At 40.2% G+C, this 14,613-nt stretch overlaps 1 protein-coding gene across 1 annotated transcript; it reads right to left on the bottom strand.

Moving 5' to 3' along the window:
• Positions 1-896: 896 nt before the first annotated feature.
• Positions 897-11,680, bottom strand: LOC138968252 (gigaxonin-like). Its single transcript, XM_070340817.1, has 5 exons — positions 11,481-11,680; positions 9,855-10,172; positions 8,969-9,328; positions 8,474-8,613; positions 897-7,828 (listed from the first exon to the last, which is right to left on the bottom strand). The coding sequence occupies exons 1-5, from the start codon at positions 11,669-11,671 to the stop codon at positions 6,963-6,965; spliced, it is 1,875 nt and encodes a 624-aa protein (XP_070196918.1). The 5' UTR covers positions 11,672-11,680; the 3' UTR covers positions 897-6,962.
• Positions 11,681-14,613: the final 2,933 nt, after the last annotated feature.

Here is a 14,613-nt window from a genome sequence, read left to right on the forward strand (position 1 = left end):
GAAAATAGCCCTTGATTCTTCGGATCGACTTCTCTTTTATGCTTGCTATCTTAATTTCCATCAAGCTGGTGAACTGTTCTTTTCAGATTGATGGTTGACTTATTTTCTTTTCTCTTTAAAGTTTGCTTTAATTTAGCCTGCCATGAGCGGGCTCTAATCATTTTGGTATTGTGCAGTCAGCTTGTCTTGTGATGAAAATGACACAATCTCATTTCATTGAGAATCCATCAACTTACTGTATAGTAAATAAAGGTACCTGTTGGTGTCTCATCCTGCTCTCAACATTTGATTTGTGTGTGTGTGTGTTTGTGTGTGTGATCATCCTCTCCACATTTTTGACATGTGTAATTTTAGCCTGAATACATCAATCAATCAATCAATGAGTCTTATATCGCGCATATTCCGTGGGTACAGTTCTAGGCGCTCTGCAGTGATGCCGTGTGAGATGAAATTTTATACGGCCAGTAGATTGCAGCCATTTCGGCGCATATTTACCTTTCACGGCCTATTATTCCAAGTCACACGGGTATAGGTAGACAATTATTAACTGTGCCTAAGCAATTTTGCCAGGAAAGACCCTTTTGTCAATCGTGGGATCTTTAACGTGCACACCCAATGTAGTGTACACGGGGGGAGGTTCAGACACCGAAGAGAGTCTGCACACACAGTTGACTCTGTGAAATAAATTTCCGCCGAACCTGGGATCGAACTCACGCTGACAGCGGCCAACTGAATACAAATCCAGCGCGCTACCAACTGAGCTATATCCCCGCCCCCGCCGTCTATGATGGACCTGTTCACTCTAACACTGCTGCATTTGTGCTTCCCAACAAATGCACAAACACACACACACACACATGTGCGCGCACACACACACACACTGAGTGTACACTTCATTACACCAAAAATCTTTTTATTATCTACTGTTTTTGCATACGTTTTATGAACTACAATTGGTTCTGTACAAGCAAACTTTCATCAAGGGGCAAGCACTCTTCACCCCTGCAGTGTTAATTAATATATCCCTGTGGTTTGAACTTTTGATTCATTACAAGCACAGAATGAGCAGATGAGAATTTACAATGTGATAGCTTTCAAGTTGCTATTGTGACCTTAATGTACTTCAACAGACATGGTGCAGACAGTTGAAAGTGACAGATACAGCCATACACAAAAGATACTTTGACTAGTTTGGCTCTCTCTCTTACACACACACTTTCTTTCTCTCTCTCTCTCACACACCAGTGTTGTTGCCAGGCTTCGGTCTCTGACGCATTCCTTTCTGAATTGACGCATTGGACCTAGCCTTGTCCGGTCGATGGACCGATAGTTTTTACGTTTTGGTGATCAACTGACCGATACATATTCGTACAGGGCGGACAAGGTCTGCAATGAATGGAATGGGAGTTGCAAAGTCGGAAAACAAACCCCGATCGAAATGCTCATGTTCGCTACGAGTGAAAAATGCACTCGGTGCCGAGTCCGTGTTTGTCATCATTGACATTCGAGGCTGCGTTTATGGAACTACCCGATCCAGCCGGTGTACCTATTTACCGAAAACGGCGCAAACAGCGGAAAGTTCATCAATATAATACTACGGCATGGTAATTTGGACCTATTGTTTTTTTAAAGCCAGGACATTTGGACCTATTGTTTTTTTGTAGGGAGGTCCAAATGACCTATTGTCTTCTTAGGCTGGCAACACTGACACACACACAGTGACACACACAAAAGCTACTCCTGCATTATTTAAAATGTAAACTGAATTACTGTATGCTTACATTCTGAATCATGCACTAGCTGACTCGTCACTCATGTATCCAACAGTCGTGCCCGTAATCTTTCCATTCGGATGAGAAAGTCATCTTTTCTGCACATGGTGTTAAGCACAGGTATGCTCATCAACGACTGGCATATCATGATACAGCAAATATTCCTATGCAGAATGATACAAAGACAACTACAATTACAATTTTGCAATTACAGACAGAGACCACATCAATAATGCTGAATACTAAAGCTGAAATGCGCTCTCAGCACAAGCGTACAAGAACACAAGGTGTAGACTCATTTATAGAAATACTTTTGAGATGGCGCCCTTTGGCAAAGGAATGTGATGAAAATCCGATTTTGTACGCTTTTACTCAGACGCAGCCGCAGTCCATGAAAGCACTCAATCGTTCTGTCACTGTTTGAATGATAGTAATCATATTAGGTCAAAACAGATAGATCTATAAAAAGAAGCACCAACCTTTTCTCACTTCCCAAAAGATGGGCTTGAAACATTCACACAATCAGAACTCAGGCAGAAATGAAGGGAAGTGTTTTTCATTAGCTCAGTTATTCTCGGAAAATTCAGAAGAGCAGAGATTTAATGATGGAAAGATCAGACTTATACTACAAAATATAAACTATCTAAGCAAAACTTTTAACATATCTCTTTCTCCCTCTCTCTTATAGCCTTAAATCTTAATCCTTGTAAAATAAAGTTCAATTCAATTCTCTCTCTCACACACACACACTATTACTTCTGTAGTACACACATATGTACGCGCTTGTGACTAAGACATAATCATATGCACTGGCTTTGCATGAAACACAACATGAAAACAGTCTCGGGAAACAAAATAAAACTGGCAGATGAAGACTGAATATATGTATTATTCTGTACAGTAATATCAAGTAAGTGCAGTAGATACTAGATGGCAGTTAATGGAAGTCCAATGCCCAGTGGATTGTTTAAGTTAGTAACATGGTGCTCCAGATATAAACTTGTGTGACTGTGAAACTTTTTATCACCAGGATCAATATTCTGTTAGTGTTAATCTATAACAATGAAGTAGCAACAACTTATATTTCACATGTTTTTAACCCCTTCATAGCTCTATGAATGCATACCTTGCACACCCTTCCTCATAAACTGACAATGACTATATAAATTATACATGTATACCTGCATTGTAAGTCTACTTTTGATTGCATGCCGACGGTAGAACTTCTAGAAGTCTTTTTTCCCTTGTAAGTCATAGACAGTTTATTTAGTATTTAGTACCAAGGTGTGTGCATGTTCAGGTGTAATCAGCCACTGCACTTCTAGCAGGATGACAGAGGTCCTTTACATGCAACGGCGGTGACATGGGGGTAGGCCATGAATACTGTCTGTGTGAATGCACTGAATCATCACAAAAAGTTGACCAACCTGGATTCAACTCTGTGACCTTCAGGACGATGACAATCCCAGTGCTCTACCAAATGAGCTACATGTACCAGACCACCCCTAAAGATGTACATAGTAATCAGAATACAGCATGTTCATTCCTTGTGTGACCAGACCACCCCTAAAGATGTACACATGGGTGAAACCTATGAAAATCAAATTGACTGAAAAGTTTTTGAGGCAGGGGTCCAGGGGCCGCCCAGGCCCTGGCGGGGTACGGGGCAGGGCCCCGTTAGGAGGTCCAGGGCCGGCCGAAAACGAATTTTTGCATTATACATTGTGATTTTGTGGCCTTTCCTGGCAAAAAAATACACTTTTTGTCACTATCATGCAGGTCAAAAAAATACCTTCAGATTCTAATGATATGGTAAAAAGGGTAAACAAAATCAAAACAATTCACAGAAGTAATCATTTTTCTTTTGTATCTTTTCACACTTGCATCTTCCAACACAACGACACAATTGATAACAATTAACATTGACAACAGCCAATTACTAAATGAAATAGAAACTGAACAACTGAACAACTGAAATAAAAGTTTGAAATATTTAATTATAAGAAGCAAACATTGCCAGACAGGCATTGAAATAAAGGATGAAACAGAATGTCACACATGCAAACAGCATGATGTAGCACTGCACAAAGTAGCAACTAAGCAGTAGCATCTCTTATAGTGCAAAGTTCTCAAGGAAAAGCACTTGAGTTTCAAGCACCAAACTTATCACACACAGTTTGTTTCATGAACTCCAACCAGTCCCATCGCCATTTGTTGGCTAGACCATCATCAATAAGATATGTCCATGCGTTTTCCGTCAAAACCGGCATCTTTGTCACCGAAATCGTGTCACCACTTCGTAATGCCTGCCAAAACGCGAGAACTTTTTTTTTATCGTGATGCAGAGCGAATACGAAAGCGAAGAAACCTCACCTACGGGGTTTACCGCATAGCAGTTCGAAAACGCGTTCCGCTTAAAAAAAAAAATAAATAAATAAAAATTGCGGATTGACGGAATTTCCGTCAGACTTATTTTCAGATTGACGGATTTCAGTCAATTGACGGGCTACTTTCACCCATGTGTACACAGTAATCAGAATACAGCATGTTCATTCCTTGTGTGACCAGACCACCCCTAAAGATGTACACAGTAATCAGAATACAGCATGTTCATTCCTTGTGTGACCAGACCACCCCTAAAGATGTACACAGTAATCAGAATACAGCATGTTCATTCCTTGTGTGACCAGACCACCCCTAAAGATGTACACAGTAATCAGAATACAGCATGTTCATGCCTAGTGTGACCAGACCACCCCTAAAGATGTACACAGTAATCAGAATACAGCATGCTCATTCCTTGTGTGATCAGTTATCGAGTATATTGTCTGTGACAACTGCTTCGTGTTTTGTAGTCTTTCCGCTCCATCTTTTCTTAGAAAATAAATGCCCCCTTTACAGCTGATAGCATAATATTTATATAATATATCCGCATTTTCAGGCCTGAGCATTTCACTTGACAAGCATGAAAAAGCACAAAAGCATCATCAAAGTTAACATAAACCCCTATACCAGCTTGCTTAGCAATGCCTTCTCCCAGTGGTTTTTGTTGCATTGAAAAATAAAAGACGATACAAATCATTGTAAGCATGTAGTATTAGTCTGTATTTGCATCTAATACAGTAGTTATACTCAAATAGTTTGGCAGTTGTTAAAAAAAATGCACCACAAAATCCTTGGATGAACAAAAGACTGACACCTATGACAAAAAGCAACTAAAGTAAACATGTACTATGTAAATGTTTGGATATTTAACACATCACACAAAAAAGTACTCATGTTGTTAGTTAAGTTATAAACAACAGAAAACAAGTCGCGTAAGGCGAAAATACAACATGATTTAGTCAAGCTCAGTCGAACTCACAGAATGAAACTGAACGCATTGCATTTTTTCCGCAAGACAGTACACTCGTAGCATCGTCTGTCCACCGCTCGTGGCAAAGGCAGTGAAATTAACAATCCAGAAAAGCGAGGTAGCGGTTGCGCTGAGGAGGATAGCACGCTTTTCTATATCTCTATTCTTTTTAACTTTCTGAACGTGTTTTCAACCCAAAAATATCATACCTATATGTTTTTGGAATCAGGAACGGACAAGGAATAAGATGAAATTGTTTTTAAATCAATTTCAGAAATTTAATTTTATTTTTAATCATAATTTTTATATTTTTAATTTTCAGAGCTTGTTTTTAATCCGAATATAACATATTTATATGTTTTTGGAATCAGAAAATGACGAAGAATAAGATAAACGTAATTTTGGATCGTTTTATAAAAAATAATTTTAATTACAATTTTTCGATTTTTAATGACCAAAGTCATTAATTAATTTTTAAGCCTCCAAGCTGAAATGCAATACCAAAGTCCGGCCTTCGTCGAAGATTGCTTGGCCAAAATTTCAATCAATTCTATTGAAAAATGAGGGTGTGACAGTGCCGCCTCAACTTTTACAAAATGCCGGATATGACGTCATCAAAGACATTTATCCAAAAAATGAAAAAATCCGTCTGGGGATATCATACCCAGGAACTCTCGTGAAAAATGTCATAAAGATCGGTCCAGTAGTTTACTCTGAATCGCTCTACACACACACACCACGACCCTCGTCTCGATTCCCCCTCTATGTTAAAACATTTTAGTCAAAACTTGACTAAATGTAAAAAGAGTAGAAAAGTCAGATAAGTTGCAAATGCTAGAGTAGTTCGTAAGCATTCTGAGTCAGTGACAACAACAAAAAGTCATACTGAAAGCAGCACCCAAGTAAACTACCATGCCCACCCTACGGGCAATATGCAAGATGTGCTAGCTACTTACTCAAGCAGAAGAAAAAAAATCTGAAATTTTGTCAGCTGGAAAATAACTTACTTTTGTTTGCTATCCTCATCAGCTTGCCATCCCATATGAACATTACAGTACTTCACATCCTCTCCTTCTTTACACTTAACCCAATTCATACCCTCAAATTTTATAGCAAAAATATTGCTGTAGTGGAATGCACAAAAAGTATGCATTTGTGTGGATATGGCATAAATGTGCATTGTTTGAATCCACTAAAAATCTGCATCCTATTATTCCTTTCCAAACACCCCTGATCCTGCATACGAGAATCACTCGCTGTCAATCAAGGTATAATTGCTCCCTTTCTCTTTCTTGAGCTCGTTGTTTTCAGATCCATCCATCCTTCTATTAAAGCCTGTTACTTCTTCACACTTTCTCAGCAATTTGTCAGCTGTACTGCCAGAAATATGGATCACCATGTACGTCCGCATTTTAAACAGCAATATTCTCTCTCTCTGTCAGTGTCTCTCTCACACACAATGACACACACACTCTCTGTCCAACACCCTTCTAACAAAGCCATAATACAAGCCCTCCCTCCTCCTCCATCCTCTCCCCGTTAACAAACTTTTACCACAAGTAATCTCTCCCCATCCTCACTTTTTTTCCCCTTGTTTTTTTTATTCTCATTTAGTATTTAATCACACTAGGTCTCTTTAACCCTCTTAGAGTGCCTATCTTCAGTTACCTTTGACTGTCCTAAGCTCACACAGGCAGCATATATTTTGCTTTTGTATCCAGTTAATTTTAATTTTTTCCTCTGTTTTTCATTCATTACCCCCTACACTATTCTCTCTCAATTCCCAACCCCTTCTCCAAAATTTACCATCCTTCACTTCAGTGTATCACACTGACCTACTCAGCAACAGCTAAGCTGCCACTATTGCTGTTGAAGCGCTCCTGCTGCTGCTGCTGCAGCCTCAGCACAATGGAAGACGGCATCTTCAGCAGACAGCACTGGTAGCGCAGCTGATGCTGGGGTAGCTCCGGGACCACGCTGTGCCAGGTGTTGCTGTGGCGATTAAAAGCACGGACGCAGTTGAACTGGCCGCCCCCCAGGTCGAGGCGCCCCACCACCAGAATGTCCTCGCCGTCGTACAGCGCTCCGCACAGGCTGGAGCTCTCGCTCATGGTGCACAGGCCGGGGGCTCCGTATTTACTGGGCAGCGAGACCCAGTAGTCGTTCTTGGAGGCGTACAATTCCGTCCCGCAGAACTTGAGGCTGTGGCCGGAGTGCACGGCACTGGGGCACTCCAGGCGCCGGAACCCTCCAAACACGTAGATATCATTGTCCACGGCAACGGCTCGGGCATCGCATCGCCGCTCGCGCATGGGAGAGACAGACAGCCAGGATTCTGTGCGAGTGTCAAAACACTCCACCGCTTCGTAGAACTTGCCAACAATGCCCCCAGCGATGACGTAGATCTTTTTGTTGGCAGCAGCAAAAGCAGACCACACCCGCTTGAGAATCATGTCTGGCAGAGGACGCCACTTGTTGGTGAAGATGTTATACACCTCCATGGAAGTCAAGGGGTCAGTCATGTCATTACTACCGCCCAGTGCGTAGATGTTGTCGTCAACAGCTACCAGTCCGAAGCCAACACGGCCATGCTCCATGGGGGCGATAGCAGTCCAAGTGTTGGTGTTGGGGTCATATTTCTCCGCAGAGTTCAGGATACGGCATTGCTGGTCTCGCCCTCCCACCGCAAACACACAGCCACCTGGACAAACAATATATGTTTTCTAGAGTGACAGATTGGGTATAGTAGTAAAGAGAGAAAGTAAGAAAGATTGAAAGATAACAAACAAAACGGACAGATAGAGAAACACACTTACACACACAAAAGTTTATGACAATGAAGATGCAGACCTGGGAACCCCTTTTTTGCACTTGGAGTATTCTCAAACAAACTAAGTGTATTTTCAGAAAAATGAGTGTACTCCACACAACATTTGAACATCCATGATTCAAACATGTGTCACCGTTAATAAAGTTTACCAATACATTTAAAACATATGCTTCTTTCCTTGTTTACTGACAAAAACTGTAATCATGGGTCAAAATACTGGATCGGCTTCGGGATGTGCTTGTGAAGAAAAGTAGTCTTGGAATTTTTCTCATATTTTTTTTTCCCACTGACCCGGCCTGCTGATTGTATTCAAGACAATCATGCGTACAAAATATGGCAAAATCATATGGGTTCCCAAGGTCTGAAGATGACAACGACATATGATGCCAACATAGCAGGAGGATAATCCGCAATCTATCCCATTAGCCTTTAACTGAAACATTTTTGGGATAAAAGAAACAATGAGAAAAATGTTCCAAATGGTATTTTTCAGTCCCCAAAATGTTGTTAACTTACCGACTTCCACCAGGCCGTGACCGGATCGTGGGGTGAGCATGGAGGACATATCCCACCAGAGGTTAGCAGAGGCTGTGGGGTGGGATTTTCTCAGCTGCACGAACCTCGTCACTGCCTTCACCTCCACCTCCTCACTAGATCTGTAGCAACAGAGGTCAGCATTACAACTTGTTGACTAATGCAACAAAAGTATGTTAAAATTCATGAGATAAAGAATCATAGCAGAACAGCTAAGGTACAACAGAACAAAAAGCAAAACATTTCATTTGTGAACATCTTTTGTTCAGCCAAGATAGTCAACCTCTGAATAATTAAAAGCTGCAAGTATGCTCTTGTTTTCAAAACTGAAGAGATTTCCTTAATTGAATTTTTTTTTTGAGACAGTGGACAGACATGCAATGTCAACTCTACCCCTCCTCAACTTCTTAAACACACACACACAAACACATCCTTCTGATCTAATCCTCCTAACTCTCAAACAAAACCAGCACTCACTTGTTGATTTGCCCCTCTCCACCGCAAACAACAATGACCTGGTGATACCCTCTGGGCGACTCCTGCACTCCTCGCTCCTGCTTTGCCTGCAGAACCGACGTCACCTGGGCAACGACATCCTGGTCCACTCCCTCCGACAGGAGGCGGGAGAGGGTGGGGTCGGAGAGGAAACTGACACGTATGCAGCTGTCAATCAGACCAGGCAGGTGTTGCTTGCGGTTGGGCATGTCCCAACGACACCAGCGTAAGATGTTCTCCGCGACGTCTTCTTCGGACCGTACCTTGAGGGTATCTCGACCCATCAGCTGCTGTACATCTTCCGCGGACAAGCGCTGGAATTCTTCACTATATGCTGCTTCCCTGGTGACAGAAATATGTGTTACTTGTAACATCATAGTGCAGAGCATGTCAGTGACTGCCTAGACAGTTTTCACTCTATTTTTGATGGTTTTTTTTTTAAATTTTTGACTAAAAGACAGGAACAGATTATTATCATTTCCAAGGGGTTATCCTTACAATCGAAAAAGGGATTTTGACTTTGTTTGACAGAACACTGCCAACATTTCTATTCTAATGGCTTCATGAAAATATTCCAGTAATTCCACATAATTTGTGTCAGTTAATCAACAAGAACATTGCAAATAGTTAGTAATAGCAATCAAGAACAGTGTTAACCGTTATACAAATTAGTATCAACAGATCTATCGCTTCTCATCAGATTTTAAGAATTAAACTGCTCCTCAGAGAGTATGCTGTGATCAACAAAGTTCCTGTATTAAATTATTATACAGTATAATTTAAATTTTAATATAATTTATAATAAGTTCATGTTGTACAGAAAATGTACCAATGCAGTAATGTTTTGACCCTAGTTCAACCCACACACCTGACATTCTCATCCAGGTACTGTGTGACTTTGAGGTGAATCCAAGGGCAGAAGAGCTGAGCAGTAAAGTCTCGGATGCCGATGCAGTTGTGAGGAGAGAAACACCCTTCAAGAAACTCGCAACACATGTCCTTCAGATCCGTCAGAAGAAGTAGATCGGCGGCCTGAAGAACATCCTGGATGTTTTCCGTGGTCAGTCCTATCTCTGCGGTGTAGATGTAGTCCAGAATGTTGTCGAAGGTGCTGGCGCTGAGGGTTAGGTTGACGCAGGTTTTGCCATTGTGCTCTGAAAGATTCCCGTCATAGCTGAACAAAGCCCTGAAAAATAGAAACTGAGTTAAATACTGAGAGATGGGATACATCTTTGCAAAGGTACATCATTAATGTTTCAGGGTCAGTCGCTGTTCCAGTCAGTGTAATCTGATCAGGCTATGTTTCAGCGAGACCACACTTTTCCCTGAAAATTTTGCATCCAATTAATGATTCACCATTTCCACTATTCGCATGCATGTCCCCCTAAAACTACTGATAGCAGCTCCATCACCCCAATGTCTGTTAAAACTTACTTGCTCATAAAGAGACGCCTCTCTCTCTCTCTCTCTCTGAGTCACTCTCCCTCTCAGGGTGCGAGGAAGGAGCTCATGCAGTCAGTATAGAGAGTGGATTTGAATCCCAAGTTCGACGAGTTTTATTTCTTAGAAGTTAGAGTCAATTTTGTGCAGACTATATAATAATATATATATATCCTCTGTGTGAGTGGGTCTGTACAACCATGTGTGCACACATGCACAGGATAAAGATCCCATTAAGCTCACAGAAAAATCTCAGGGCTGGGAAAACACAAACACACGCATGCATTCAAAGTTTTATTGAATAGACCTTTTCGGTATCTGAGCAGCTCTCGCGAGACACGCTCTTTGTTATGCTTTGAGCATCGCGAGAACTTCGAACCTTGGCTTGTGCAGCTCGCACGAGATCGCTGTACCGCATGCTTTGCTATGCTCTGAAGTTTGCGAGAGATTACGAGAGCTTGGAATACCGATAGGGTCTATTGAATTGAATTGAATAATCGCTCGTCTCTCATGATCATATAGAGTAATAGACCCTTCAATCTTAATACTTTAACGAAACAAGCCTATAGTGCTGGCATGTCGAAGGAGACAACTGCAGTGGGTTTGTAACTTTGTTCGAGTCACAATATCACACCATCAGTATAATAATTAATATAAATTTACCAATACCTGTCCCAACTGATCATTCTGAGGGAATGTTAAACCCAGTCAGTCTCTCTCTCTCACAGTAACACTAACACAGGTGAACATACACACACGCACACCGACACACATGCAGTGACACACACACACACACGCGCACAGACTGACACATGTATACAAGTCGGTCTTACATTGACACACACACACACACACCGATGGCACACTCACACTTTAGACAATGAACAGCTCTATGGACACTCAGTGCTTCAAACACGCATCAGTTTTTACGTGACATACTTAAGATACAACTTTGTGAAGGCCACTAAGCTCACTGCAAGTTTGTAATCAACTGCTAGAAAGTTTATATTATATGATCGATCAAGACTGAAACTGTGAAACCGTAAAACTGAACCTGAGATAGTGGCTTGCTGCAGACAAAACGCTCTTTTGGACGCTGATCTTGAGACCGTCAACAGCAACATAAGCATCACACAGATCAGGATTTTTTCGTGTCTCGTTTAAATTGGACAGTAGTCTCCTTGCATGTCGCTGAAAGGAAAATCGCGTTTCGTTCTCAGCGACAGACGTCTCGATCGTCGCCATTTTGCGGAGAGATGTCGTAACAGTAATTCGTGTGTTTCCGGCATATTCCGGAGATAAGTTCGGGAAAAGAATATGACGGCTTACTAGTGCCAAAACCTCATAATTGTAATTATCAAGGGAAAATTAGTAATTTTCCCTTGATAATTACCATTTTCACGTGTTTATTACTAATTTTCCCGGGAAAATTACTAACTTTCACCTGTTAATTACTAATTTTTAGTTTTGGCTCACTTCCTGACGGATTGCTAGTGCCAAAACTAAAAGTTAGTCATTTTCCCGTGAAAATTACTAATTATCCCGTGAAAATGAGTAACTAACGAGTGAAAACAGTAACTGACAGCGTTAATTAGTAATTATCACGTGATAATGGGTAACCCCAGGTTTTGGCACTAGTAAGCCGTCATAGAGGCCATTCTGCAGTAGTGAGTAGACAGCACCGTCACTACTAGGGAGGCCCATTGTCTCAAGGGTAAAAAGTGCATATCGAGGCATTTTTACAGTGCTGTAATTACCTTTAAAATTTAACAACTGTCCTGTAAGTTATGTTGTGTATGTCAAAGTACTTTTACAACTGTTGTACAAAATATGAAGTTTGTACGATTGATACATTGTGAGTTATTAAACTTTAAAAGCGGGCAAGAATCCCTTTTTATATTTAGTCAAGTTTTGACTAAATATTTTAACATCGAGGGGGAATCGAAACGAGGGTCGTGGTGTATGTGCGTGTGTCTGTCTGTCTGTCTGTCTGTCTGTCTGTCTGTCTGTCTGTCTGTCTGTGTGTGTAGAGCGATTCAGACTAAACTACTGGACCGATCTTTATGAAATTTGACATGAGAGTTCCTGGGTATGAAATCCCCGAACGTTTTTTTCATTTTTTTGATAAATGTCTTTGATGACGTCATATCCGGCTTTTCGTGAAAGTTGAGGCGGCACTGTCACGCCCTCATTTTTCAACCAAATTGGTTGAAATTTTGGTCAAGTAATCTTCGACGAAGCCCGGACTTCGGTATTGCATTTCAGCTTGGTGGCTTAAAAATTAATTAATGACTTTGGTCATTAAAAATCTGAAAATTGTAAAAAAAAATAAAAATTTATAAAACGATCCAAATTTACGTTCATCTTATTCTCCATCATTTGCTGATTCCAAAAACATATAAATATGTTATATTCGGATTAAAAACAAGCTCTGAAAATTAAATATATAAAAATTATTATCAAAATTAAATTGTTCAAATCAATTTAAAAACACTTTCATCTTATTCCTTGTCGGTTCCTGATTCCAAAAACATATAGATATGATATGTTTGGATTAAAAACACGCTCAGAAAGTTAAAACAAAGAGAGGTACAGAAAAGCGTGCTATCCTTCTTAGCGCAACTACTACCCCGCTCTTCTTGTCAATTTCACTGCCTTTGCCATGAGCGGTGGACTGACGATGCTACGAGTATACTGTCTTGCTGAAAAATGGCATTGCGTTCAGTTTCATTCTGTGAGTTCGACAGCTACTTGACTAAATATTGTATTTTCGCCTTACGCGACTTGTTTACATTTAGTCAAGTTTTGACTAAATGTTTTAACATAGAGGGGGAATCGAGACGAGGGTCGTGGTGTATGTGTGTGTGTGTGTGTGTGTGTGTGTGTGTGTGTGTGTGTGTGTGTGTGTGTGTGTGTGTGTGTGTGTGTGTGTGTGCGTGTGTGTGAGTGTGTAGAGCGATTCAGAGTTTACTACTTGACCGATCTTTATGAAATTTGACATGAGAGTTCCTGGGTATGATATCCCCGGATCTTTTTTTCTTTTTTTCGATAAATGTCTTTGATGACGTCATATCCGGTTTTTTGTAAAAGTTGAGGCGGCACTGTCACACCCTCATTTTTCAATCAAATTGATTAAAATTTTGGCCAAGCAATCTTCGACGAAGGCCGGACTTCGGTATTGCATTTCAGCTTGGTGGCTTAAAAATTAATTAATGACTTTGGTCATTAAAAATCTGAAAATTGTACAAAAAATATTTGTTTTATAAAACGATCCAAATTTACGTTTATCTTATTCTTCATCATTTTCTGATTCCAAAAACATATAAATATGTTATATTTGGATTAAAAACAAGCTCTGAAAATTAAAAATATAAAAATTATGATCAAAATTAAATTTTCGAAATCAATTTAAAAATAATTTCATCTTATCCCTTGTCGGTTCCTGATTTCAAAAACATATAGATATGATATGTTTGGATTAAAAACACGCTCAGAAAGTTAAAACGAAGAGAGGTATGTAAAGCGTGCTATGAAGCACAGCGCAACCGCAACCGCGCCAAACAGGCTCGTCACTTTCACTGCCTTTTGCACTAGCGGCGGACTACGTTCAATTTCATTCTGTGAGTTCCACAGCTTGATTAAATGTAGTAATTTCGCCTTACGCGACTTGTTTTTTTTAACTGTACAAATTGAAAAACGTTAGAACAATTTGATTTTTTTCTTATCATTCTATTAGGAGAAATGCTGTTATGAAAAAAATATCAAATTTGACCTGAAAAGTGCATTTAAGAAGTTTTTTTCAGCTAACTGAAATATAAAGCGATCCAGATGTATAACGCTAAATTCTCAAAAAGCGTACACACGAAATATCGTTGCTTTTCAAGATATTGTTTTACTGCAGAAAACCTGTTTACATTTTTTCTGCAGCATTTTGTACTGGCTCTTGGCGGATTATGACATTATTCAGTTATTCTGGAGAAAAACCGAAATGCTGGAGAAAAACTGTCTTTTCTGCAGCATTTCTGCATAATGTCATCTTTCGCCGAAGCAACGTTTTTTACTGCAGTAAAACAGTTTTTCTGAAGCATAATGTTTACTTGGTTTTCTGCAGCATTATTGCGATTAACTTTTTCTTCAGAATAGTCTGTGACAGTTTTTGGAGAAAAACGAACGACCTTGTAAAGTAG

The sequence above is a fragment of the Littorina saxatilis genome, linkage group LG1, assembly GCF_037325665.1.
Source record: "Littorina saxatilis isolate snail1 linkage group LG1, US_GU_Lsax_2.0, whole genome shotgun sequence".
NCBI classification, from domain to species: domain Eukaryota; kingdom Metazoa; phylum Mollusca; class Gastropoda; order Littorinimorpha; family Littorinidae; genus Littorina; species Littorina saxatilis.

Coding starts and splice junctions, on each gene's coding strand:
- LOC138968252 (XM_070340817.1), bottom strand. CDS start 11,671: ATGGCGACGATCGAGACGTCTGTCGCTGAGAACGAAACGCGATTTTCC. Junction 10,173..11,480: donor GCAGCAAGCCACTATCTCAG/GTTCAGTTTTAC, acceptor TCTATTTTTCAG/GGCTTTGTTCAGCTATGACG. Junction 8,614..8,968: donor GGAGAGGGGCAAATCAACAA/GTGAGTGCTGGT, acceptor CTGTTGCTACAG/ATCTAGTGAGGAGGTGGAGG.